Consider the following 25,584-nt stretch of genomic DNA (forward strand, 5'->3'; position numbering starts at 1 on the left):
TTATTATTATTTAATATGATAATATTAGAGAAACCAAAAAAAAAACTCCAACTTGTCTTATTTAATATTTATTAATTCTAGCAATATCTGTTTTTGACAATTCAAACATTTTCGGATTTAATATATGACAAATTTTATTTTACAATTAAGGGCAATATTTCAATATGAAAAAATTAACAAAAAAAATTAGAGAAAGTCTAAAGAGCTAGCACTTTTATTAAAATTTGGCCAATACTTAGTTAGCAAAAAATTTTTTTTTTTACTATTAGATGAAATCTCACACTATTAAAAATACTATTAATGGCTACAAATTACAAAATCTGCTAACCCCTTAACACTACTCGAAAAATTAATCTATTAATTTGACTTATCTTACTTTTTAGAAATTAAACGAGACATTAACTTTTTAGAGAAATAAGTAAACTCACATATGATCTTAAGGATTAACTCAACTAAGAAAATAACAAGATACGATAATTAAATTTATCATTAGTTTAGTTCTAGGTGATCAACCGAAATTAAGCCCCATATTGTTAAGAAATGCATGGTTATGATGATAAATCTTTTTAAGAGTTTCGATAATCTTCTTTCAAATAATTATTCTAAAATACTTGTATACAATTATTTTGTAATGATTTTAATATTTATTAAAAACATTTAACTTTTACATTAGCTGCATATTTACCGACAATGTATTAAAAATTTAAAGGAGGTACTTTAATAAAAATACTAAAAATACTTTTTTTTAAAGACATTCACATATGTCATGTTATTATTGGACATTTTTATTAAATTGGCTAATAATTTATTTTTTAATAAACTAGAACAAAATCGATTTATTATGACAATAATAATAAATCCAATTGTCTGCATTATAATTATTAGACTTGATTTAATTCGATCGAATTATATCATCTAAATCGAATATCTTTAAATTTTTTTATAAAAAGACAATTATATCTCTAACTTTTTATTTTTCGGACATTTAAATCCCTAAAAATTAAAAAATATAATTAAATCCTTAAAAAAATTTGAGTTTATTGTTATTGTTATAAAAAATCGGTTATATTTTAATTTGTTAAGAAATTAAAAAATAATCAATTCATTAATACGTCCAATAATAATGCGACACATAAATGTCCTTATAAAAAGATTTTTACGCGTATTTATAGGAGCATCTCTTAAAAGTAAAAAAAAACAGATTATCCCTTTCACGCTTATGTCACGACGAGATAGTAAAATCCGATCTAATTTATCTTAATCAATTAGTTAACATGTTAGTTAACCGTATTCTGACACGAAAAAAAATTATTGGCTTATCAAATTATTTATCGAACTATAAAAAAGATTTAACAAAAGATAGAAACAAATCCACTATCTATTTTACGTGAAGCCTAAATTTAAAATCATGTAAAATATGCGCATGAGACCGTTACATGGCACGGCACTTTTTGGCTAGGCAAAGGTAGTATCCTTTCAAATTGAATACGGAATATAAATAATGTATTGTAAGAAACTGTATAAATTCATGTGATGCCAGTTGAAAATCGTTAAATTATTTAACTTATTAAATTATTATCTAACGACTCTCAACTATTAATTTACATGAAATTAATTGTATTTACCAACTATATATATATAAAACTAAAAATGTTATTTATACATCAAAATCAGCCACCAATATATTTATGTATAAATATATACGTGGTTTAATTTATTTTCGATGTGTATTTATATTCTAATATGTAATTTATATTTGTGACTGAACTTTAGTAGTTGATTTTAGTATACATATAACATTAACAAAAGAAAACGTACGGAAGAAAGAGAAGATGTGTACCAATAAGGTCTGCTGGAACCTTGCCATTGCTGAAGCGGCCAGTCGGTATGCTTCCCTTGAAATCTTTGCCATACGGCGGGTAGTTGCATTTTGCCGGCGTTAGCTTGTTACCGTTGTTGTTTCCTGTGTCCACGATCGAATCTCCAAACACATACACTGCCGGAACCGTTACATTCGGTGGCAGTTTCACCAATCCTTTTGTTTTGCATAACACACCTAACAATATTATGCAACGGAGGAACAAACAACCACCACATAACCACACCTTCATAGTAGAAACAACCATATCTATATAATTGTTTCGATACTCATGAGCAACAAACTTATTTATTTGTTATAGTTTGGACCAGTAGGGATCCAGCTATATATATACGTGTGTATCATGTTGCATAGAACGTTTCAGCGCTCATTATTATTATTGATACAGGCAGACTGAGCATTATTAATTATTGCATCTAACTATGCGGGTTGTGTCAAGCATAATAATAATGCATATATATGCTTGACTTCCAAATTCAAATACGTACCACAAACTACACTCTGTACATGAAAAGGGGAAATTAAACATAATACACATATATTTGAGAACAAACATGCATGCGGTGAAAAGAAAACAAATTTCACTAAAAAGGGAATAAGAACATTAATTATTTTGCATTTATTGGGAATCAAATTTATCATTTCTAGAATGGTGACCTAGAATTGTATATTATCTTGCTATCCTACTTGAGATGATACAGTTGCGTTGATTTATCCAAAACAAATAAATTAATCAATAAAATCTGTTCAAATAAACACATAATTAATGAGATATATCAAAGAGAAAACAATGTTATTGTTTGTATCCATTGAATTCGGATTAGCTGGACCTAGTAGAGTTAGTTGTAAGTTGTGAGTACCATCAAATTAAAGCTTTGGTTTTCAAATGAGGGTTAGGCCCCATATATTAATTAAATTAAGTATATGCTATCTAGCTACTGTTCCTAAAGGTTTTACAAAGTAACTTACTACTAAAGAAATGTATAATAAAAGTATATCCACTACAAAGAAATTTGCTAATAATTTACAAGCTTCCCACAAATTTTTCCTAAAGTTCCTTCAAAATCAAAGATATGATCATCAAACTGAAAAGATATCTCAATTAGTACTCATTCTATTCAATGCATCTGCTTAAAAGTTACCACTTTAACCACGCTTAAACATTAAAACTGAAAAGATATGATCATCAAACTAACACTAAGATATATCGTAGCGCCATCGTATTAATTAGACCTGCAAAAAGCTGGTAATACAGTGTATGAAGCAATAATGTGAGGAAGATAATGGATAGCAACTCCCATCAGAGTATAAGCATAGACAAGTACTTACATCATGAGCCATAGCGTATTTTAGATAATTCTTTTAAAGATAAAGCAAAAGATAACGCGTCTAAACTCTAAAGAATAAGTGCAGTACAGATTTAGACGTAATTTAACTGTGTATCAGTATCAGCAGCCAGTAGAATATGAAAATAGAAAAATAAAGTTTTCAGCTCTTAACCACTAATAATATTAGTCTTAAAATTTGTGAGAGAATTTATATCCTGGATATGTGAATTAATATAAGAGTAAAGTATCGTTTTTGTCCCAACATTTGGGGGAAATTCTATTTGTATCTCTAACGTTTAAATCGTCCTATTTGTATCCTTAACGTTTATAAAAGTGATTCAATGTTATCCTACTATCAATTATACTAACAAATCATATGATATTTTTCAATTATTCTCACTTGGATGTATTCATTCTCAATTAGTAGGTCTCACTTGGATGTGGTCGATTTTAATATTATACCCACTATTTGTGTTTAGATTCAATTATGTCCTTAGAAAAGTGAATTATGTAAATATTATAGGAATTAGTTTTAACATTTGATGAGCTATTTTTCGGAGTAGATCATCGATTCTATCCCAAACATTTATATTCTAACTTCAAGAAAAGGTTTTTAAAACTCAAACTAAAGCATTCATGGTGTGTAATTGACGGCAGGATAACATTGACGATTTAAACGTTAGAGACACAAATAGGATTTACCCCAAACGTTGGGGACAAAAACGAGTTTAGAAAGTTTTAAATGTTATTTTTTTGAGCTTTTGATTTATGAAAAATAGTAGTATTAATGTCTGGTGTAATTTTTAAAAGGGGAGTGCTAGATAAACAATGACTATCTTGAACAATATGAACAACTACCAATCAAATAAAAATATACTACACCCTAGTTTAATGCTACTAATTAAATTTACTCTTTTAACCCTATTAATTCACATTGTTTAAAAATATTGTTGGTTACCTATACTTTTCCTTTTTAAAATTAAATTGTAGCTTTCTAAGAAGAAGCTATTTAAGTGCGTATGGATAAGTTAAAAAAATGACTTCTCTCATAATAAAAAGTTTTTTTTTTAATCACATTTCTTTTAAAATAAGCACTTTTAGAACTAAAAAACTAAATACAAAATAATTTATTTATAAAATACTTTTAATATAAACATTTATTGTTTAAGCTATTTTTTCAAAATAAGCTTAATTAAACTGTTTACCCAAACTAGACCTTAATACAAAATAAAATAGACTGCTGCCATTGATGGCAGACGTAGTGGCTACGGCGAAACGCGACAGCGGTGCGAACAGGAGTCACGGGCGGACGTGACAGACAGTGATAGAGATGCGACGACTCTGATGGATCGGAGGAGGCGGACACATAGGGGTCATGGAGGCTCAGGATGTGAGAAATGGTGGCGAGACGTGGCGACACTGGTGGAGGAAGCAGACCCAGGGGTGAAATCAGAGTCACTGAGGCCAAAGACGCAATAGACGGTGATGGAGATAGACGAAAGAGTAAAAAATAGAAGGGATGTAACGGTGTTGGTGAGCGATGGTGAACGACAGTAGTGAAAGAGCTCGACAAAAATTCAGATTTAAAGATAAAATTTTTTTGAGTAGAGAATCTTTAGTGTTTAGACTTTAGAGTCAAGGGAGGGTGAGAAAAAGAAGAAATATTTTTTTATTTTATATTAATTTTAATAAAATATAATATTTAATTATGATTAATCATGTATAGCGTATATATGTATTCGTATTTGTACACAAATAATATTTAATATATTTTTAAAATATATTAAATTTTAATTTTTAAAATTATTTAATTATTAACTGACTAAAATTAATGATAACACATGTCTTTATTATATTGGTCTATATATATAGAATATAAATTCTCTCACACATCTTAAGGTATGAAAACAGTCACATTTAATTGAATGATCTAATTCAATTCAAAAAGTGAAAAATATTTCACATTTATAAATACTCTAAAACTTATATCTTAAAAGATGTACCACTTACTATAAATATTTCGAATCAACCAAGCAATAAATCATTTAATATAAAACGAATAATAAAATAAAAAATATTATTTTAGAGTATCTCTTGAAAAAGAGTAAATATCTTTTCCGATCTCTAACCATTTGCCCGATAAATTTTTCACCCCCTAAAAAATATAAAAACTAAAACCGATCTCTATCTACTTTGATATATGGTTCTAGTCCCTGGTTAGGGACCGGAAAGGACATTTACTCAAAGTAGATAGAAACTGGAACGTACATATATCAAAGTAAATAGGGACCGATTTGGATTTTTAGATTTCTTAGAAGGTGGAAAGTCCATCAGGTAAATGATTAGGAACCGAAAAAGACATTTACTCTTTGAAAAATTATATAAAAAAGTTGTAAAGTAACATAATGCTTGAAGTGTTACATATTATAAAGCATATTAAAAGCACTACACAGTTCACCGAATTTAAATGACGTTGACAATCTTGGAGCAAAAGCATTAAATTAATGGGAAAAGAACTCGTTTTCAAGGGGTCTTATCGTGAAGATAGTGATATTAGAATAATTACGTAATGAAATTCATACAATTCAATGCCAGGTTCTTTGTGGGAAAAATCTGGTGACACTGTTGTGTTTGGGTGTAGTATTTTACTATTTTTAAAACGCTTGTTTGAAAATATAGTTAGATTATTTTTATTCATAAAATATACCGTTAATTTTATCATAAGTCTCGAAAAAATAGTTAATTTTATCATCTATTAATTTTGAATGTTAATTAATCTTAAAGTGATAATTAGATCTTCAAATATTTTGATTTTAGATTAGTTAATCCTTGAAAAGAAAAAAAATAAGTATTAAATAGATCCTCTATAATAACAAATGTTCAAATGATGAACATGTATGTCTTTCTGTCAATAAATAGTGCGAAATAAAATAAAATTGTCCATATATTTCATTATCTACCGTGGTGCATGTCTTATTGCTACCACATGAACATAAAAAAGATGCAATTTTGAACAATAAAGCATTTATTATCTTTTGAGTTTTCATATATCCTTTATTAACTATTCTCTATTTATCACAAATCCTATCAAAACAGGTAAAATTTCACTCCAAAAATTATCTACATGACTATCTTTCATAGATAGACACATCAGAATAGTTAACAATACATATAAACATCACTGTTAAATTTTAGTTGATAAATTGCCAAAAAGATATCATATATCCACTATTTGCTACCATAAAGAACCAAATTGGTACTTTTTTTTCCAACTGATCAAAGCGAGATCGAAATCTTCAGAGACCTAATTATTATTTCAACTGATAAATGCATTTTCACTCTAATCCAACATACCGAATATCAAAAACACTTGACATAGATACCACATTGTTTCAAAACCAGTTTTTTTTGGTATTGAGTTTCAAACCAGTTAAGCTGCAAGACATCGACACAGCTATACATGCATGTTCACCATCTACATCTTTTTTATACAAAGGGACAAGCAAATCGCAGCATTTTAAGGAGGATAAAAATACAGGTATACATATACATGCCAAGCTCGAAGCGCCGAAAACAAAAACCGCAGAACATAAAAGTCCATATAAAATTATTAGACTGCAAGAGATTGATAAGAAAAATTGAATTTAAAACAAGTTAACAAGTTGACACATATGGACACCTTCATCAATGAGCACTCACAAGAAATGGGTGCTGGCAAACTCCACACTCTATGGTCTCTGAACCTGAGCTGGGTACCTGGACCTGCAATAGTGCCACATCTTAAGTCCCCAATGAAGACGATAACATTCATGTTCAAGAGAAGTGAGGAATGATTCCTAAGAAAACCAATCAATATATTTCAAACCTGCAGATGGACAGTGCAAATAGGACATGCAACTTCCTTCATCCGTCTTCCAGATCCTTCAGACTTGGAACCTGTGAACCAGAGCACTTGAATGAGCCAGAGACATCAACTTACCGTTTGGGAAGAAATTCCAACTAAGCTACCCATATAACATATTCTCATTGAAACCTGCTACTTCGTTTGATTAACTAATCAAAACCATAAGAACAATTTTTAAGACCAGTCTCCAAGAGTTGAACTCATTACAATACCTGATGCCTTTCGATTCCTCTCCAGCTCCTCCTACCAAAATTCACCAATAACACAAATTAACATGTATTTCATGCTCATTAACCCATGTGCACAAACCAAAGTAATCAGATACGTGAATTTAAACCTTGATTGGGCAATAAAAAGTTAAAAAACGAAGCAGAAAGACATATTACGGCATGCACTACTATATACCTGAAGTTTCCTGGCAAGATCCTCATGACTTTGCAACACTGGTTTATTTGCTGCTTCTTTAGCATTACTCAGTCTCTGAGTCACTTCTGCCTAAACAACAAAGACTATAAGACCAAAGTCTTTTGAATGCAAACAAAGCATGGCTTTTAAGTCAGCAAAATCTATTTTGAATATTTCAATGAAACAATTATCTATCAAGCAATAATTGAATTTGATTCTTGACTTCATCATGTTCCCTAATTTATTTCCTTGTTTAAAGTTTAATTAGTGCTAGCAACATTGTGTGTGTGGTGCTTCATTGACATGTAGCTGACCTTGCCTAGGGATAGGGGTCTTATTATACAAGTGGGCTAAGAGGTATTCACATTATCACACACCATGTCGTTCCAATATCCTACCAATTGGAGTATTTATTCTATATTTCCCCTTTTTCCTACCTAAACACTAAAATATCATGAAAAAACAGAAGGTAAAATTGCAAATAACTTGACTCAACTTAAAGAGTAGCAAAACAACACCGCAAACTGTGCACCAGAACTTTAACCATTCAGCAATTCACTACTTTTATTTATCAATCCTCCTCCAAGACCAACATTATGCTTAATCTTTCTTCCAAGCCTAACAGTTCCTACCATTTAGAAATGAAGTTATACTAACCTAGGGCATAGAAAAATTGGAGCAAAAAATATAGTGAATAAATTTTTAAAGTTCAACAAGATGAATTGGCAAAACTAAAGTCATAGGTAATGCAATAGAAGTTTAACGTTGTGACCCATAATTACAATTGGATATATATATATATATATATATAATGTCAAACTACATGGCTCTACATTTTCTACTGTTGAATATCCTGAATCAACTAACAAATGAAGAAATAAAAAGTTAAAAAATGTAAAGCAAGATCACTGATTAGGGGAAAACCATATCCATTCTACAAAGCTCCCATTAGTTGCATTAGCAATTCGGAAATTACTAAAGTAAACACATTCAATGCATTGGTTAATGAAGAAGGGATGAAGAGAAAAGTCAACAAAGATTATGCATACCATGCATCGGTCACAAACACGTACTGGTTGAGCATTCTCGTCAGCAGTTAGAGCAATTCTACCATGTGTACATTTATCACAGAAAATATCTCCACAATTTCTACAGTGATGCTGTTAGAAGCATATATGATCAACATTAGCAGCCTAGCACAAGAAACATAAAGCATACATAAAGAAAAGGGAGAGGAGATCAACCCTGCGATTGAAAGCTCCAAAATCAGTGCCACATGCTGTACATTTCGAGACTGCTTCATCTGGGACCTATTACATAATTTGAACCTCATAAGAACTCCAGTTGAGTAAATGGAAAATAAATAAATTGACCCTTGTTAATGCTGCTGTAGATTAACACAGCTTACCAATTCATTTTTCGTGATTAAGTTTTATTTAGACACTTAAGATCTTTTCCCAAGGGTAGAAAGAAATAAACACCATGGGTTACAACAATAATTGACAATATACCAGCTCATGCAAACAAACACAACCAACTACCAGCATAAAACACACTGAATCCTAGTACTAATTAAAATAATTCAAAGGAAGAAAAATCTGACAAAGCCTTAGGAGACTGCTGTGTGTGTGTGTGTGTGTGAGAGAGAGAGAGAGAGAGAGAAAGGGGGGTAGGGTGTTAAGAAAAAGGAGCAAGAAAACTAAATTTGGATCTAGTATCCATCTTACCCAATGATCCTTCTCTTCATTGGGAGGTTTAATCAAATTCATCCAATCACCAAATCCTTTCCTTTTTTCTGCAGGCTGTTCATTAGTTCTTAACGATTCTGTGGGTCTTTTGCTTCCACCCATTTCCTTGTACTGCAAAAACAAGAGGAAAGATCATGACATATAATTTCAGGAAAAAATTCAGCGATCTTGATTAAGTAAACAAGGACCAGAGAAAAAGAAAGAGCAGAAGCTCTTCAACGGAGAAATCTTTTATGTGAGATTCAAAATAACTTAGAGAATTAATGGGAATAGTGTCAACAAAATGAAGATACGATAGAGAACATGTCAAAAGGATGAAATTCTCTGTATACCTGTATGGTGGCAGCAGTCACAGTATCCAAAAGTGTGTTGGTAGTGTAACTATTGGATTGCAATCTGATTCGTCGTGGCTCAATGTCCACTGGGCTCTTTGACCAGAATGCAAGGGTAGATGAATCAAACCTCTGCATAGTCCAATTAGTAAAAATATTACAAATTCAGATACAAATATTAATTTTGATGACAGCGTAAAAATTTCATGAAGGGAATGAACAAGCTCACCTCACATCTTGTTATGTTCTCAAGAGGATATATTCTCAATGTTCGACTAGTATTTGGTTCCAGCATTCGAATTCCATCCAAACCAATCTGAAAGAACAAACATAGACAGAATCACAAATTCAGTTCAGTAGCCACAGTACAACTAAAGTCATAAACAGATGGAATGATTATGAATGGATAAATAGCAAAAATATACTAATTGCGAGATAAAGACCCAAAGAAAAAAGTGACAATAACTTCCTACACAAGCTCGAAAGATTCTTAAAATCTTCATAGAAGCACAATAAATGTAGAGGTATGGGGGAAAAATGTATAAGAATTACTTTTGTGTATCACCAAACTGTCTAATGTTCTAAACTGAATTACCCTTCTTTCTTTGGTGTGTCTAAACCCTAAGGTATAAAGCAACATCATCCGAAGTCTATAAATCATTAAATCTTGACTGATCTGGTTCAAGTCAGGTCATCTGAAATCTCTTCCAAGTTTGTTTGTTGGGTTTATTTTTATTTGTTTATTTTTAGAAAACTCAAACGGGAACCCAATCTAAAGGGAAACAAGTGCCGAACTAATTTAATCACACAAATGCGGTTAACTAACTCCTACGCTGGTTAAACGGTTAAAGGCCAAAAAACATTTCACCTGTTGGCTATTTATATGTAAAGACGCAGACCAGCTCCATATAAAGCTCAATAAATTATTACAACAAACAGTAATCAGAGGAAAAAACCCAACACCTACTATTCTCATCAGAGATTCAACCCTCACAAGTCACAATTAACTCCGTAACCAACCGTTTCGATAATCTACACTTGATTATTTCTACTAGATTTCTTACATTATAGCAGATATCATAAAAAAATAATAATAATAAAAATCTACTTCTTAACTTTATAGACATTACTGTAATTACTCCCATAAACATGCGGAAATAGAAATTGAAATCAATTAGCCGAGTAATGCAGCTAACGAGTAAGTTCAAACCTGACACAGAACATCCATGGTGCTCTGGCCACCACTCTCCGCCAAGAGCTTCACCCGGAACTTCTGCACCCCGCTTCCGGGATCCTCTCGCGTCTCCACCTTCGGCACTGCCTTCACAATCTTGCTTCCACCGGAAGGTTCCTTTGCGGCCGTTGGAAGACTGATCGCTCTCCCGTAATCATCGAAACCGGACCAAGTCGACGATTTTGGTGCGGTTCCACGAGACCCGTACGGTTCCACCTTCCCTCCTTCGTAAGCGTACACGCCATCCCCGTACACCTCCTCGCGGTAATCAGAACGATGATTACCACGGTTAAACCCGCTGAAACCGTCATCGTGTCGGTTACCATACGAATCGGAACGGTTACTACGGTTAAAGTTGTTGTAGCCGTCGTCAAAGAAAGCGCCAGAGTGATCGAACTTGGCGGGACTGTTATCGTAGGGTGGATCGTATGCGGAGGGAGCTGGAGGGACCGTAGATCCAGCGTGGCTATACGGTGCGGAGTACGGTGGCGTAACGGAGGGTGGTGGTGGTGGAGGAGGAGCGTAGATCGGAGATGGAGCCGCTTGATGCTGATCGAAAGGTGGATAATAAGGTTGCTGTTGTGGTGGTGGTTGATGCTGATGTGGCGGTGGTTGTTGGTACGAGAGGTGAGAGTCAAAGGATGGAGAATTGAAGGAAGGGAAATTGGTAGTAAGAGGTGTAATCGGAGGGAGCGTAACCGGAGGAGAAGGGTGGTGCGGATGCGTAAGGGGCTGAGTGTGGATCGGAATTAGGGTTAGGGTTGGGATTGGGATTGGAATTTGGGAGATGAGGGAATTGATAGTATGGAGTGGAGGTGTAATCTCCTTGCTGCATCGCTGAAATGAGGTGCGTACCTTTTCGACGATGGAGGCAGGTGAAGATGATAATCACTCTCTCACAGGCTCTCGGCTGGGATTATGGTCTTCTCTTGTCCTTATTGTCTTGTCTTGGAAGAAGGAATAATGAGTGATCGGAATAGTGTTGACGCGCAACGCCAAGCTTCACTCCATGCTAAACAAACATGGAAAAGGAAAATATATTCATCCAATCATTTAAGAATTTGATTTTATTTTATGGTAAATGACTATTTTCACCTCGATAACATTTTAATTAGACAAAATAACCCTGCATTAAATAAACGAACACGTAATTCCGCGAAAACGAAAACAAAAACAAAACTCCACGGTGGGCGTCAATGAGCTTCACCCGAGATTCAACTCCAACGTCTGAAACCCGCATCATCGAGGTAGATCTGAGAGTAGTGATCATCCAAAACCGAAAATGATTGTTGCAGATGGAATCGACGATGAAGAGAAGTGGCTGGCGGAGGGCATCGCCGGCGTTCAACATCACGCTTTCTTCATGCACCGCGCCCTCGTCAGTATTCCACCCATAGATCCTTCGCTTTTCTTTTTCTCGTTATTCCTAATTCTGTTATTCGCGTTTTCGCGCAGGACGACAACAATCTCAGGGACGCTTTAAAATACTCCTCGCTAATGCTTTCCGAGCTTCGAACTTCGAGGCTCTCCCCTCACAAATACTATGAACTGTGTACAATTCCTCTGTTGCCCTTACAAACTATTCATACTCAATTAGTCTTTCAAATCATGCTTTCTTTTTTATTTATTTATGGTGTGCGTGTGGTTGAATTAGATATGAGAGCGTTCGACGAGCTTAGGAGGTTGGAATTGTTCTTCAAAGACGAGAGCAGGCATGGCGTTTCCATTTTTGATCTCTACGAGCTTGTTCAGCACGCTGGAAATGTATTGCCTAGATTGTAAGTGCTTTCTTCATCTCTCCGATGAAGCCAGTGCTATGTTATGTCATGTTTTGAACTTGAATGGTTGTTGATTTTGCTGCCAGGTATCTCCTTTGCACAGTGGGGTCGGTGTACCTCAGGTGTAAGGATGCTCCTGTGAAGGATGTTCTTAAGGATCTGGTGGAAATGTGCCATGCAGTTCTGCACCCAATTCGCGGCCTGTTTTTGAGGAGTTACCTTGCTCAAATCAGCAAGGATAAGTTACCCGATATTGGCTCTGAATATGATGGAGAAGGGTAAGCACATTAATTGGCTGGTAATGCATTCATAGTTCTTTGATATTTTTTCGGTTGCGACAACAGTTAATGATTTCAGTAGTTCTAATTTAATCGAGAATAGTAATTATTCTGTGAAAGAATGGCCTCTTTTTACTTTTACTGCAAAAGTTTGCTGGATATTTGAACATCCGGATTGTAAAAATCTCTATGGTTTTAACTTTGAAATTTATGAAATTGGAAGTTTTATTTTTGGCATCATGTTTGGGTTAACAAGAATTAAACGACTCAGTAGCTTCTTTCCTTGCAGGGATTCGGGCAATGTCATGGATGCTGTTGAATTTATCCTACAAAATTTCATGGAAATGAATAAGCTTTGGGTTCGATTGCAACATCAGGTTTATTTAACTTCGTTACTGTTATCAATTATACTCTTATGAGATGCATAGCACCACAGTACTTGCATGCCATAGCCATAGAGGTAAAAATAAATCATGAGAACATGATTTCTGGCAATGCAGGTGTTATGGTGCTACTGAATCATGCTTAATCTTTGGCGATCCTGAGCTTAGGCCTTCAATTGGGCTTTCTGGTCTGCAGGGACCTGGTCGGATAAGAGACAAGAGGGAGAAAGAAAGAAATGAGCTTCGCGATCTTGTAATATGAAAATCTGCTATCACCTGATGAAATATTGTGTTATAAATTTTATACATTTTGATAGATTTAGTAGTAATTCACTTTTTTTTCCCAATTATTAGGTTGGAAAGAATCTTCACATTCTCAGTCAGATAGAGGGTGTGGACCTTGAAATGTACAAAGACACTGTCCTTCCGAGTGTCTTAGAGCAGGTCTAATAAAGTACTTTTTCTTCCTAAAAATATTTTTCCTCTTATTGCAAGCCTTTAAGGTTATAATATTGCTTAATGACTAAATTATATTGAGCAGGTTGTCAATTGTAAAGATGAGCTTGCCCAATTTTACCTCATGGAGTGCATAATCCAAGTTTTCCCAGATGAGTACCACTTGCAGACTCTTGAGACACTTCTTGGTGCTTACCCCCAACTGCAGGTGGGTAACATGGTAGAAATTGGAAATTGATGACCCTTCATGGGCTTGAGGTTTTTTTCTTTCAAAAGGGAACTTTGTGATGACTGGTCAGGTGGTCACTAATGTAGAGTAATAGGAATTTTCTTTTTCTTCCTTTCCATGTCTTCCATTGGCATTTCGATCACATTTCTGGAATGCTTCAAACCTTGTCTCTATCCTATTTTACTGACTTGATTGCATTTGCAGTCAACAGTAGACATCAAGACCATACTATCTCAGTTAATGGACAGGTTATCAAATTATGCTGCTTCAAATGCTGAAGTAAGTTTTACACATTTTTGGAATTTTACTAAGCTTCCATATGTTGTTGACATCATTTCTGACATAGGTGCTGCCCGAATTTCTGCAAGTGGAAGCTTTTACCAAACTAAGCACAGCAATAGGCAGGGTAAGTATTTATTGTGCAGTGTTGGAAGTATTTTCAATTAAAGCTTGGCCATAATGATTGTTGAAGTTGAAACTGATACCAATCTATTTTATATCTGTAAATTATAATGCAGGTGATAGAAGCACAGGCTGACATACCTATTGTTGGAGCAATATCTTTGCATGTCTCTCTTCTGACATTCACTCTCCGTGTTCATCCTGATCGGCTTGATTATGTGGACCAAGTGCTGGTATATTACTTTTCAAACATCCGGAGCACCTATAAATGTCCTGTTTTGTAAGGGTCATGATTTGCATCTTAGATAAACGGATTCTTTTCTGGAATTTATGCAGGGATCATGTGTCAAGAAGCTTTCTGGAAAACCAAAGCTTGATAATAGAGCAACGAAGCAAGTTGTTGCACTTTTAAGTGCTCCACTGGATAAATACAATGATATTGTGACAGCCCTTAGACTTTCTAATTATCCGCGTGTAATGGATCATCTTGATAACCAAACAAATAAAGTGATGGCTATGCTTATTATCCAAAGTATTATGAAGAATAACACTCTCATATCTACTGCTGATAAGGTATGTTGTTCAGCTGTTTGCTCAAGATGATGAGTTTATCTTTAAGTAAGACTGTGTAACACATATTATTCATTTTACTCTTGCTTTTGCTTTTGTAGGTTGAAGTTTTATTTGAATTAATAAAAGGGCTTATTACAGATTTGGATGCCACAACTGTGGATGAGGTGTGCGAGAGACTATAATTTTTCGACTTTTGCTATAAAGATTCAATTGTCAACTTGCTGAATCAACTCTTCAATTTGAATTATATACGAAAAAATGCATGCCAAACTTGGTGGTTTTACATGTGTAATTTTTTTTTCTAAATAAATATAATATTTGCTCAAGCTCAATGTAATTCGTGTGCTTTTGTTTCTCATCTTGCCTTTAAGGTTGATGAAGAAGATTTCAGCGAAGAACAAAATTCTGTTGCTCGGCTCATACACATGCTTCATAACAATGATCCAGAGGAAATGTTTAAGGTTACAATAATATATAATTCAAATGACATTTGGTTGGTGTATTTATATTACGTGCTTTCTAATTCCTATAACTTGTGATGCATTGGCCTTCAGATAATATGTAGTGTAAAGAAGCACATTATGAGAGGAGGACCAAGGCGTTTACCTTTCACAGTTCCTTCCCTTATTTTTTCTGCACTTAGGGTATCTTTCTTCCTCAATTCACTGTTCTTTCACTTTGTTTGATCTCTAGAACTTATTTTACTTTCTGTGTCGAATTCTTTTGGGGTTAGGTAGAGTAGTATTTGAAATTTTGAATTGAGTTGTCCATGTAATTCCGTTAAGTTGTCTTATTTCTCTAATTTGAATCATATTTTTCTGCAGTTGGTCAGGCAATTACAAGGACAAGATGGAGATGTTGTGGGTGAAGAAGTTCCAACGACACCAAAAAAGATATTTCAGCTTTTAAATGAGGTATTTTAAATGTATAATCTTGGTGTAGAATCATATGTGATGGGGTAATTAACAGATCTTTTGTTGCAGATCATTGAAGCCCTTTCTTCTGTATCATCTCCCGAACTGGCCTTGAGATTGTACCTGCAATGTGCTGAGGTAGGCTTGATTAATGGGTTAGCTCTTTAGTCTGTGTGGGAAATGATTTTTATGGGCTGTATAGGACATGACTTATAATCTCTTTGCTACTAAATTTTTCCTAACATCAATATTTACTCTCTATGCTAATTATGACAAGTCTCTCATTTTGCCCAACTGTTTCAGTGGCTAAATGTTTTGCCTCTTCCATTTGTTTTGTGACCATCAGGCTGCTAATGACTGTGACCTTGAGCCTGTTGCATATGAGTTTTTCACCGAAGCATTTGTGTTATATGAAGAAGAAATTGCGGTAAGTTTTAGTAAGACAATCCATTTTACGATTTTCTTGATTTCATCAAGAAAATTACTAATCTATTTCTAAGTACTTGTCAGGACTCTAAAGCCCAGGTAACTGCAATACATCTTATTATTGGGACACTTCAGAGGATGAACGTCTTTGGAGTCGAGAACAGGGATACGTTAACTCATAAGGCCACAGGGGTATGTTCCTTTTGACTTGTTTTTCATTTTTCTTCTTTCTATCCACCAAGGTTATATATATATATATATAGACACACACACACACAAAAAAAAAAAAAGAAAAAGAAAACATGTGCTCAGAGTGTGGTCACTTGACAAATGGGTTGTCGCAACTGTTATTCAGTTTATTATTGCATTTATGCTAAAACTAGAAATGCTGTTCTTTCTGCAGTATTCGGCAAAGCTTTTGAAGAAACCTGATCAGTGCCGAGCAGTTTATGCGTGCTCACATCTCTTCTGGGTCGATGATCAAGATGGTATTAAAGATGGAGAGAGGTATGCTATGAAAGGCTTACCGAGTTTAAGTGGCTCGAGCTTTGTTTGTTTCTTCGTATCATTCCCTTTGCATACGTGTGTTTCCTGAAGTAATTATGTGATTATGTCTTGTTTTCAATATATCATCAGAGTTGAAGAAGTATTTGTCTTTCTAAGTAACTTGTCTGATTATGCCTCTATAATTTGTGCAAGCTTTTAGAATTGGGAATTTTATTTCTCGGGCAGAAAACTTATGATGAATAGTCTTCAAATTGACATCTTTCATTATTTTTTTCTGCTTGGGTGCGGGTGTTGCTTGATTGCTTGACTGCAGGGTATTGCTTTGCCTTAAGCGTGCATTGAGGATCGCAAATGCTGCGCAGCAAATGGCCAATGTAGCAAGGGGTAGCAGTGGTCCAGTAACGCTATTTGTTGAAATACTAAACAAGTTGGTCACCTGTGCTATAAAAACTAGGAAGCTTAGTTAGCATTCTATTTCATGGCTACTTACCCACTGATCAATTTGTTCCAGGTACATATACTATTTTGAGAAAGGAAACCCACAAATCACAAGTGCAACGATTCAGGGGCTGATAGAATTAATCACAACCGAGATACAAGGTGATTCTACATCTGCTCTTCCAACTTCGGATCCCTTCTTTACAAGCACATTGCGGTACATACAATTCCAAAAGCAGAAAGGTGGTATACTGGGTGAGAAATATGAATCTATCAAGGTCTGAATCCCTTGGTTTTTCAAGATGCACATATTGTGTAAGTAATGCCAACAAACCAAGCATGTAGCTTTAACAGTGTTTCATCATTAAATTTGTTCGCAGTGGTGTAGTGATGGCCATTTGTTTCATCACTTGTGCATTAAATTTGTTCGCAGTAGTGTCGTCATTGCCATTCTAAAGCAAAATTGGCATTTGTAGTTTAATGTCCGCTAAAGCCATATGATCCAAAAAGTTTCCAGTTATGAGGGTTTTCCGTTCCTTCAAAGTTCATATTATCAGTTGTGGAAAGAATTGGCAAAATAAAATATACTAAAATGAAAGAGTGAACGTTTAGATATCAAGGATCAATTTAACAGTGTATGCTCAATTCTTTGGAATCATGCCGTTTGTGCACCTAAAAGGTAAAGAATGCGTGCTATTGGTGAGCTGATATGTCTTAAGGTTCTTTGATGATTAAATATAATACAGAAATTGAAACACTATTCTGCAGCAGAAACCAATCATAAGCATTGAATTTTATCTTAAACTTCGTGTGTATCAATCAACAGTTTCATTGTTTGATTTTTTTCCTTAGGCATGCTCGGCAATCACATATATCCCATGCCTCAATTTAAGTTACATACTGCAGTCACACTATACTTTGAATTGAAGATATCAATATATATTTACGTAAAAGATATAAATGAATCCATTAATGGCCTTGGCCATGCTTCTCTTGCTGTAGACTAACCAATTGCTTGTAGATGCTTCCTGGTTTTGAAATCAGCCTCTGATGGCTCCCCATTTCAGCAACCCTCCCATTTTGTAGCACTGCAATGTTGTTTGCATCTCTAACAGTTGACAACCTGTGAGCTACCAAAATTGTAGTTCTTCCTTCCATAAGTTTATCAAGAGCCTCTTGGACAAGCCTCTCTGACACCGTGTCAAGCGCACTTGTCGCCTCATCCAATAGAAGAATGGATGGATTCTTCAGAATAGCTCTAGCAATAGCCACTCTTTGTTTCTGTCCTCCTGATAACTGCACCCCTCTTTCACCAACTTGAGTTCTGTACCCATCTGGCATTCTACTAATGAATTCATGAGCATTAGCTGCTCTTGCTGCTTTCATTACCTCTATCTCTGATGCCTCCTCAGTTCCATACTTGATGTTTTCGTAAAGTGTAGTCGAAAACAAAGCTGGCTCTTGCTGAACCAATCCTATTCTCAGCCTTAAGGATCTCAAGTTTAGGCTTCTGATATCGGATTCATCGATTAGAACAGACCCAGAAATGGGGTCATAAAATCTCATTACCAGAGAAATCACAGTACTCTTCCCCGAACCACTTTGTCCTACTACTGCAAGACTCTTTCCTGCGGAGACTTTGAGATTTAAGTTCTGAAATATGGGGATATCAGGTCTCATTGGATAGTTGAAGCACACATTTCTAAACTCTATATCTCCTTTGATATCCGTTACCATCTTGGAGTTGGGGTTGTCGGGGCTTATTGCTGTTTTCCTTTGGAGAATGCTGAAAACTGATCCTAACGCTTGCGATCCCTTCACGATGTCTGGGGTAAGAGCTAGTGTTTCTGCTATTGCCAGAGCAGTGATGATCAAGATCATGAAAGATTTCATGACATCTCCGAAATTTGAGTCCTTCTGCTTGATTAAAAGGGATGCATACCAAAGTCCAAGCGCATAGGAACAGAAAGCAAACAGCTGTGTAACACCATAGCCGATACCTGATATGTGGCCTCTTAAAAGTGCTTGCTTGTTGGGCTTGTTCAACTCACAGGAAAACTGAATTGAGATACGATCTTCTGCTCCAAAAGCAGCCACGGTACGTATGTTGGCAATAGCTTCCCTTGCCAAAGAAATTGCTCTAGAGTATGCATGACTATAGTCTCCTCCAAATCCCTTGAGAAACAGTTGCTGCATATAGGTTGAAAGTCAAGGTATTTACTATTTAGCACGTGAATCAAGCTAAAGTAGTTAAAACTAAAATAGAAGTAGTAAATGAGTACGTTTTAGTTTTTAAGCTTCAAGCTGGTGTTAATTACTAAATAAGACCAAGTTTCAAAAAAAAGAAAAAGTAAATGAGTAATCATTAAGCATGGTGCAAGAAGAAGCAGATTAGTGAAGTGGTTTATGAGATTAACCTCTGTGATAGAAGCCCCTATGAGTAGGGGGAGGCATGCTACAACCACACAAGTGAGTTTCCAACTGAGTGTGAAGGCAATGGCAAATGCTGTTGCGGTGAGAGCTACATTTTGCACAATGGTAGAGATTCTGTCAGCTAGAGCACTTCTTACTAATGTTGCATCTGCAGCTAGCATGGCTGTTATTGAACCAGTGTTGTTCTCATCCATGTCGAACCATGCGATCTCATTTGTAAGGATAGCTACAATTCAAATCATATGAAAATTTATCAAGAACAGGCCAAAAAGGTAACAATAGTAATTCTGTTGTAGCTGTAGGAGTGTACCTGAGAACATTAATAAGCGCACACGGGCGGTGAGGCGCTCTCCCATCAGAGTATAAAAGTAATGTTGCAATAGGTAAATAGGTATAGTTATAACAGCCAATCCGACAAATGCTATCGCTATCCGATCAACTTCTTGCTTGATTTTAGAACCAGAGTAAAATACAGTCAGAATATGTGTGATTCCAAGGGCAAAGAGAGGAGCCTCCATTCCAGCCAGAATGGCACCAATGGAACCAAGTGCTGCATAAGGCCACTCTGGAGCATTCAGTCTCAGTAAGTCCAAAATGGACGGAACAGAAGCCGCATTCAATGGCATGCCTTGATCACTTGACTGAAGCTCTCTTTCTGTGTTCACATCTTGATAGTTCCTACTGTCAAAAGGTTCTCTAAAGCTGGAGTTCCTTGAACTTCCAGAGCGTGATATTGAGCTAGAGTGTGTGAAATTCTGTGATTCCTGGATGCTCACCAGACTCACATAATCCCCATTTTTCAGCATCAGTTCTGAATGAGTACCACTCTCAGCAACTTGACCATTCTTCAACACAATAATTGTATCTACATCGCGTATGGTAGATAATCTATGCGCAACAATTATTGTTGTCCGGTTTGACATTATTTTTTCCAATGCCTGCTGCACTATGAGTTCTGATTCAGCATCTAAAGCACTGGTGGCTTCATCTAAAAGCAATATTTTTGGGTTTCTGAGAACTGCTCTAGCTATAGCAATTCTCTGCTTCTGTCCTCCAGAAAGTTGGGTGCCACCTTCTCCAACCTGCGTTAGAAACAAATTATCAGGCTTCAAATTTGAATACGTATTTTCTGATATCAAAGTGTTTTAGATCTACACTTTAGTTAATCTTGAGGAACTGAAGTGTAGTCTTAATTAATTGTGCGGTGAACACACCTGAGTATTATAACCATCAGGTAATCCTTCAATGAAGGAATGAGCATTTGCAGCCTTGGCAGCTTGTATGATCTGATCCATGTCAGCACCTTCTTTTCCAAATAAAATGTTGCCAGCTATTGTTGTGGCAAATAGTGCTGGTTCTTGACTTACCAGTCCCATCTGTTCTCTCAACCATTTCAATTGAAGATTCTTTAAGTCATATCCATCCAACAGGATCTTACCTAAGTGAAAATTAATGCATTAACCTCTCCTCCTAAATGCACAACTCTATATAAAACAACTGTCTGTGAACTATTTCAATCAAGTGTGATATATGTCAGGTTTATGCATCTTAATGTTTTTGTATTTTTTGTCCTCAGAATTGAGATAGTATTTAAACGCAGGTGTGACTTTGGTAAAAATAGAGGTGAAAAATTCAAAGATGAGTCTTAGGTATGATTTTACTCAGTTTGATCATAATTTTACACCCTCACCCGATATAGTAGTATCAATTACCTGAAGTAGGATCATAAAATCGTTGAATCATGGAAATGATTGTGCTCTTTCCTGAACCACTAGGACCAACAACTGCTATAGTCTTCCCAGCACTGACTAAGAAGCTCAAATTTTCAAAGACCATATTGGACCTTGAAGGGTAAGCAAAGCAGACCTCAGAGAATTCAATTTTCCCTTCCACTTGTTGCAGAACAGTGCCGTCATCCAACCTTTTTGCCACGTCCGAAGCAGACGCAATCATGTTCATGATATTCGCTGCGGCAGCACGCCCTTTAGCAATGGAACCAAGGCTTGGAGCAGCTTGGCCAAGCGCACTTGAAAGAAAGAAAGAAAGAAAGAGTCAACTTTGTAATCCATAATACATCTTATATAAGTTATGATTATCATTTTGAATCATAGGACTTACAATCCACTAAAGATGACATTGATGATAGTTGTAAATGCTTTCCCTCCATTTGTCTTGTGATGCCTCACAAGTATGCTAGAATACCATAGAAGCAATGCCCAAGCACAAAACAATAGGCCATACGTAAAACCAACACCAATTCCTTTTGCAAAACCACTCTTCTTCCCCATCTTAAGAGCTTTGTCAAGTGACTTAGAGTATGTGCCAACTGCTTTCTCTTCTCCTACAAATGAGTAAACGGTGCGCACTTGAGATATTGCCTGTTCCATGCAAACAAGAAAATCTCAGATAGATTATGTAACACATGAACATGTTGCTTTGTTGGTGTATCTGTGCTTCATATCTTTTACTACCTCTTCTGCCACCTTGCCAGCTTCAGCATATGCTGCTTCACCCTTTTCTGAGAGAGTAGACATAATAATTGTATAAGCTCCTCCTGCTACAGCTATCAATGGAACAACAGCCAAGGTGAGTAGTGTGAGCTGCCACACTGATGTGAATCCAATGCCAAATCCAACAATGAATTGAGATAGGTAACGTATGGCATGGCCTGTCTGCATTCAGTTCAACATAAATAGGAACAATCAAATAAAAATCCTTGACTTGTTTTAAGCATTATTCATTTTAGTTCTAAACATTTCAAAATGAACATGTTACCTTGTCGCCTATTGCATCTTGTACCAAAATTGCATCACTTGAGATGTGGAAAATGATATTAGCATCTCTGGCTTCATTGTCAAAGAAATTAATGTCCTTCTTTAGCACTGACCTCAAGTAATTTAAGCGCAACCGAGCCGTTTGCCTCTCACCGGTTTGCATCCAGAATGCAACACCTGAAGAACAGTAATTTGTTGTCATCATCATGATATGCTGTGAATCTTGGAAACAAGTCTATTACTTGGAAAGAAAGAAAGAAAGTTCAGGTGGAAAGATGTATGTAATGTACCCATCCAAGCTGATACCATAACAAGAAGTCCAAGATATACCAAGTACAAAGCATGCTGCAATGGAGAATGAATTAGCATTAATATACAGGATTACATATATAAGCATTTAGAAGGTCTACACAACCAAAATCTATATATACAGTTTATAGCCAGACAGAATAACAAGAACTGGTGTGTGTTGAGATTAGCTTATTTTGAGTTCAAATTTGTTTTCAACAGAAAGTTTCTTGATACTATCAAGTGTGCGTTTGGTTGGAGATAAAATTAAAACTGAGGGTGAAAATTTAAGGAGCTCATCCATAATCCATAATAAAATTTTGGGTTTAGTTGCTATCACTACTTAAAACATTAATTTATTTCCTTAAAACCATGTATAGTATAAAGAGTTGCATCTGTTACTCACTCTCTGAGTTTGAATATAATTAAACACACGATAAAATGAATCCTAAGTGCAATGTTATAATACTAGTTAGGATTATAAATATATAGTTGAATGGTATCATTTGTAAAAGTTAGTGAAGTTCACTTAAATCTTCTCTCTATATTCTAAGTCCCACTTAGTCTCATTCTTTTTAATTCTTCTCTAAAAAAACAGAAGTGTATGTATTGTACCTCAGAAACCCGTGATGACAATTTGTGAGGATCCCTATTAAGATGTCCCAAAGAATCAATCATGCGACCAAACAAAACAAAGAAGAGAGGCAGAGCAGCACCATGAACACAAGCACCAACACTTCCTAGGAACATTAACACATAGTCAACTGAATCAGCTGCAGCAAACAAGCCAAAGAAGGAAACACTCTCCATTTGGTTTGATTTTGAATCTTTTTGTTGATCCATCTTAAAAGATGATGTTGTTTGTCCTTTTTCCAAACGAGAACCTGAAGAAGCAAGCTCCAGTTCTTCCATTGTTGGATTTTGAAGGAAAAAAAAGTGTGTTAGCCAAGATCTAAATGGAAAACTCGTGGGGTGTGGTTGAGTTAGTCCATTCCCGCCAATAAATATAAAGTAAGATCAAAGCTCAACCAACCATCCATTCTGCATTGCCAACTAACAAATCGGCTATATAATCAATCATTTTGGAAGATAGTAACTATTTTCATACAAGTATTTTTGCATTATTATTCCATTTAATGAAATATTTGTTCAATATGCTTGTACAAAAGTGTCTCATTAAATTCAAAACTTATACATTAAGGACTCTGTTTAGAAGCTTTTATGTTAATTATTAAATTAACTATTTATATACATACATCAAAGTTAAGTAGCTGTTTTTATTAAAGGCACACAAACAAGGTTTATTTAGTTTCGCTGTTTTGTTATTAAGGTAAAATCTTCTTAAGGATTATTTACTTAAGAAAAATACAGCATGCAAAAAAAAATCAATCACCAAAATAATTACGTAGTATATTTGTTGTAGATAAATACATGTATTATTTTATATTACAATATATCTATTCTATATATAAGTGATCCCTCTCTCTGTGGGATAATAAGATAGCACGGTAATGCTAGGAAGACAAAAAAACAGTTAGAACTTACCTTATTTAGCATTGATTAATTATCGCAACAATTAATGAATGCTAAATAAGGCAATTTATAGCTGTTTTTGGCTGATTTTCTTTGTTTACCAAACATTTCGGAAGATAGAAATAGTGAGTAGAAATGGGAGGAAGCTAAGCAAGTTATCGGTTATGAAAGCATTAAGAAATGAAAACCTCATATATATACGAGTCATTAAGAGCCAACAACCCCAATGCCGAATTTGTGGTTCAAAGAGTGTGACTTGTGAGTTGAATTGCCCATACAAACTTCCTTCCTTACTACAATATTCATAATAATAATTCACCTATGATTTATTGCTTAGGTCACTTTGTATTAATTGCATTATGAGATGATGAGCCTTATTATATTATTAGTATGGGCAATGGCTAACAACCTTACCAACGATGGCGATTCTTCTGCATCAAATTAAATTATATAATAGGAATTCTGAAACATTGTGTAAGAGAATTAATAACATGTCTTTTCTCTCTAAACGTAAATTGTAGTTTTATTCACAGCAAACTACAAGAGTGTGTGTTTGTCTCATACACATTGACATGTTATATCTATTGTCCCTACTGAATAAGACACGTGATTCATGAAATATATAGAACTTTGCATCTTGTTTAAGAATAAAGAAATGTACATTAACTTAATTTAGAGGCATAACGAGTATCTACAATATGAAATAAAAGATAAATAGTTGTAACAAGGGTCTTAAAATATGTAAACTTTTATTNNNNTATAAAAGTCTTTTTTTCTAGCTCCTATAAAATGGAGAGTAGTTTGGAGATGCTTGAAGGCCTTAACAACTGTCAAGAATCAATTGCCCAACAGTGTTTATAGATCCCAAGTCAAACTTTTTCTAAATTCGAAAGATTGAATCGTATTCAATTAAGCTAGAATTCAGTAGAAGAAAAAATTAGATATAACAATAATAAATACATTGCAATTGACCAACATACCACGATTTCTGATTTCGGCGGATCACTCCCAATTCATCACTTGAATATGACAATATTCTTTCCCTTTCACTTAACTTTTTCAAACCCAAATCTCATTAAAAAAACAACTAATTAAGATTTTCTTTTCTCTCGTGTATAAGTCTGAAAATCAGTTTAAGTATATCTAGTTAGACATTTTTAATATCTTTATGCTTTTGGCTAGCCACTGATACTAAATTAAAGTCTTTTTTTGAATTTCTTTATAATAATGTTTATTACTAAAAATAATAATACTAACTTTATTTTAAGGTAGGTAATAGATTAGTAAATCACATAAATAAAATATTTCAGTTTAAAATTACACAAAAATATATCTTAAATTA

General features: G+C 34.8%; 5 protein-coding genes across 8 annotated transcripts in view; 2 read left to right on the forward strand and 3 right to left on the reverse strand.

Annotated features, from left to right (window-relative positions):
- Positions 1-2,363, reverse strand: part of LOC107645323 (GDSL esterase/lipase EXL3) — a 4,013-nt gene extending 1,650 nt beyond the window's left edge. The window contains exon 1 of the mRNA XM_016349326.2: positions 1,841-2,363. Coding sequence (XP_016204812.1) covers positions 1,841-2,126 — 286 coding nt within the window. The 5' untranslated portion in view covers positions 2,127-2,363. The remainder of the gene's footprint in view (positions 1-1,840) is intronic.
- On the reverse strand, positions 6,568-12,070 carry LOC107646229 (protein FREE1). The gene is made up of 11 exons (XM_016350428.2): positions 12,038-12,070; positions 10,807-11,685; positions 9,826-9,912; positions 9,597-9,728; positions 9,244-9,375; positions 8,761-8,826; positions 8,566-8,676; positions 7,517-7,606; positions 7,324-7,354; positions 7,073-7,143; positions 6,568-6,969 (listed from the first exon to the last, which is right to left on the reverse strand). Exons 1-11 carry the CDS (start codon positions 12,068-12,070, stop codon positions 6,892-6,894), a joined length of 1,710 nt encoding a protein of 569 aa, XP_016205914.2. The 3' UTR covers positions 6,568-6,891.
- LOC107645321 (vacuolar protein sorting-associated protein 35B) lies at positions 11,604-17,741 on the forward strand. 3 transcript variants are annotated; one of them, XM_021103615.1, is made up of 22 exons: positions 11,604-12,208; positions 12,286-12,382; positions 12,485-12,608; positions 12,695-12,886; positions 13,161-13,263; positions 13,466-13,522; positions 13,624-13,713; positions 13,811-13,933; positions 14,159-14,233; positions 14,301-14,360; positions 14,473-14,589; positions 14,693-14,929; positions 15,028-15,093; positions 15,301-15,390; positions 15,484-15,573; positions 15,754-15,843; positions 15,913-15,981; positions 16,190-16,270; positions 16,354-16,461; positions 16,673-16,776; positions 17,090-17,203; positions 17,288-17,741. In XM_021103615.1, exons 1-22 carry the CDS (start codon positions 12,113-12,115, stop codon positions 17,496-17,498), a joined length of 2,394 nt encoding a protein of 797 aa, XP_020959274.1. In that variant the 5' UTR covers positions 11,604-12,112; the 3' UTR covers positions 17,499-17,741. The 3 variants fall into 3 exon arrangements, with proteins under 3 accessions (XP_020959274.1, XP_016204810.1, XP_020959275.1); XM_016349324.2 differs by having other exon boundaries at positions 13,176-13,263; XM_021103616.1 differs by lacking the exon at positions 17,090-17,203.
- The window catches only part of LOC107645319 (synaptotagmin-2), a 24,278-nt gene continuing 12,700 nt past the window's right edge, over positions 14,007-25,584 (forward strand). For both annotated transcript variants that reach the window (XM_016349321.2, XM_016349320.2), the window contains exons 1-2: positions 14,007-14,019; positions 14,812-14,821. The gene's annotated coding sequence lies outside the window, so the exon portion shown is untranslated. The remainder of the gene's footprint in view (positions 14,020-14,811; positions 14,822-25,584) is intronic.
- LOC107645320 (ABC transporter B family member 13-like) lies at positions 17,978-23,849 on the reverse strand. Its single transcript, XM_016349323.2, has 10 exons — positions 23,325-23,849; positions 22,712-22,766; positions 22,423-22,598; positions 22,119-22,319; positions 21,766-22,025; positions 21,360-21,673; positions 20,862-21,085; positions 19,958-20,729; positions 19,632-19,873; positions 17,978-19,404 (listed from the first exon to the last, which is right to left on the reverse strand). The coding sequence occupies exons 1-10, from the start codon at positions 23,619-23,621 to the stop codon at positions 18,184-18,186; spliced, it is 3,762 nt and encodes a 1,253-aa protein (XP_016204809.1). The 5' UTR covers positions 23,622-23,849; the 3' UTR covers positions 17,978-18,183.

This window comes from Arachis ipaensis, chromosome B06 (assembly GCF_000816755.2).
Source record: "Arachis ipaensis cultivar K30076 chromosome B06, Araip1.1, whole genome shotgun sequence".
Taxonomy (NCBI): Eukaryota; Viridiplantae; Streptophyta; class Magnoliopsida; order Fabales; family Fabaceae; genus Arachis; species Arachis ipaensis.

Coding starts and splice junctions, on each gene's coding strand:
- LOC107645320 (XM_016349323.2), bottom strand. CDS start 23,621: ATGGAAGAACTGGAGCTTGCTTCTTCAGGTTCTCGTTTGGAAAAAGGA. Junction 21,086..21,359: donor ATTTTATGATCCTACTTCAG/GTAATTGATACT, acceptor ATTTTCACTTAG/GTAAGATCCTGTTGGATGGA. Junction 19,405..19,631: donor TAGGGGCTTCTATCACAGAG/GTTAATCTCATA, acceptor ACCTATATGCAG/CAACTGTTTCTCAAGGGATT.
- LOC107645321 (XM_021103615.1), top strand. CDS start 12,113: ATGATTGTTGCAGATGGAATCGACGATGAAGAGAAGTGGCTGGCGGAG. Junction 13,264..13,465: donor GGGTTCGATTGCAACATCAG/GTTTATTTAACT, acceptor TCTGGTCTGCAG/GGACCTGGTCGGATAAGAGA. Junction 14,590..14,692: donor ATTATGTGGACCAAGTGCTG/GTATATTACTTT, acceptor GAATTTATGCAG/GGATCATGTGTCAAGAAGCT.
- LOC107646229 (XM_016350428.2), bottom strand. CDS start 12,070: ATGCGGGTTTCAGACGTTGGAGTTGAATCTCGG. Junction 9,729..9,825: donor AGAACATAACAAGATGTGAG/GTGAGCTTGTTC, acceptor TGGACTATGCAG/AGGTTTGATTCATCTACCCT. Junction 8,677..8,760: donor TTGGAGCTTTCAATCGCAGG/GTTGATCTCCTC, acceptor TGCTTCTAACAG/CATCACTGTAGAAATTGTGG.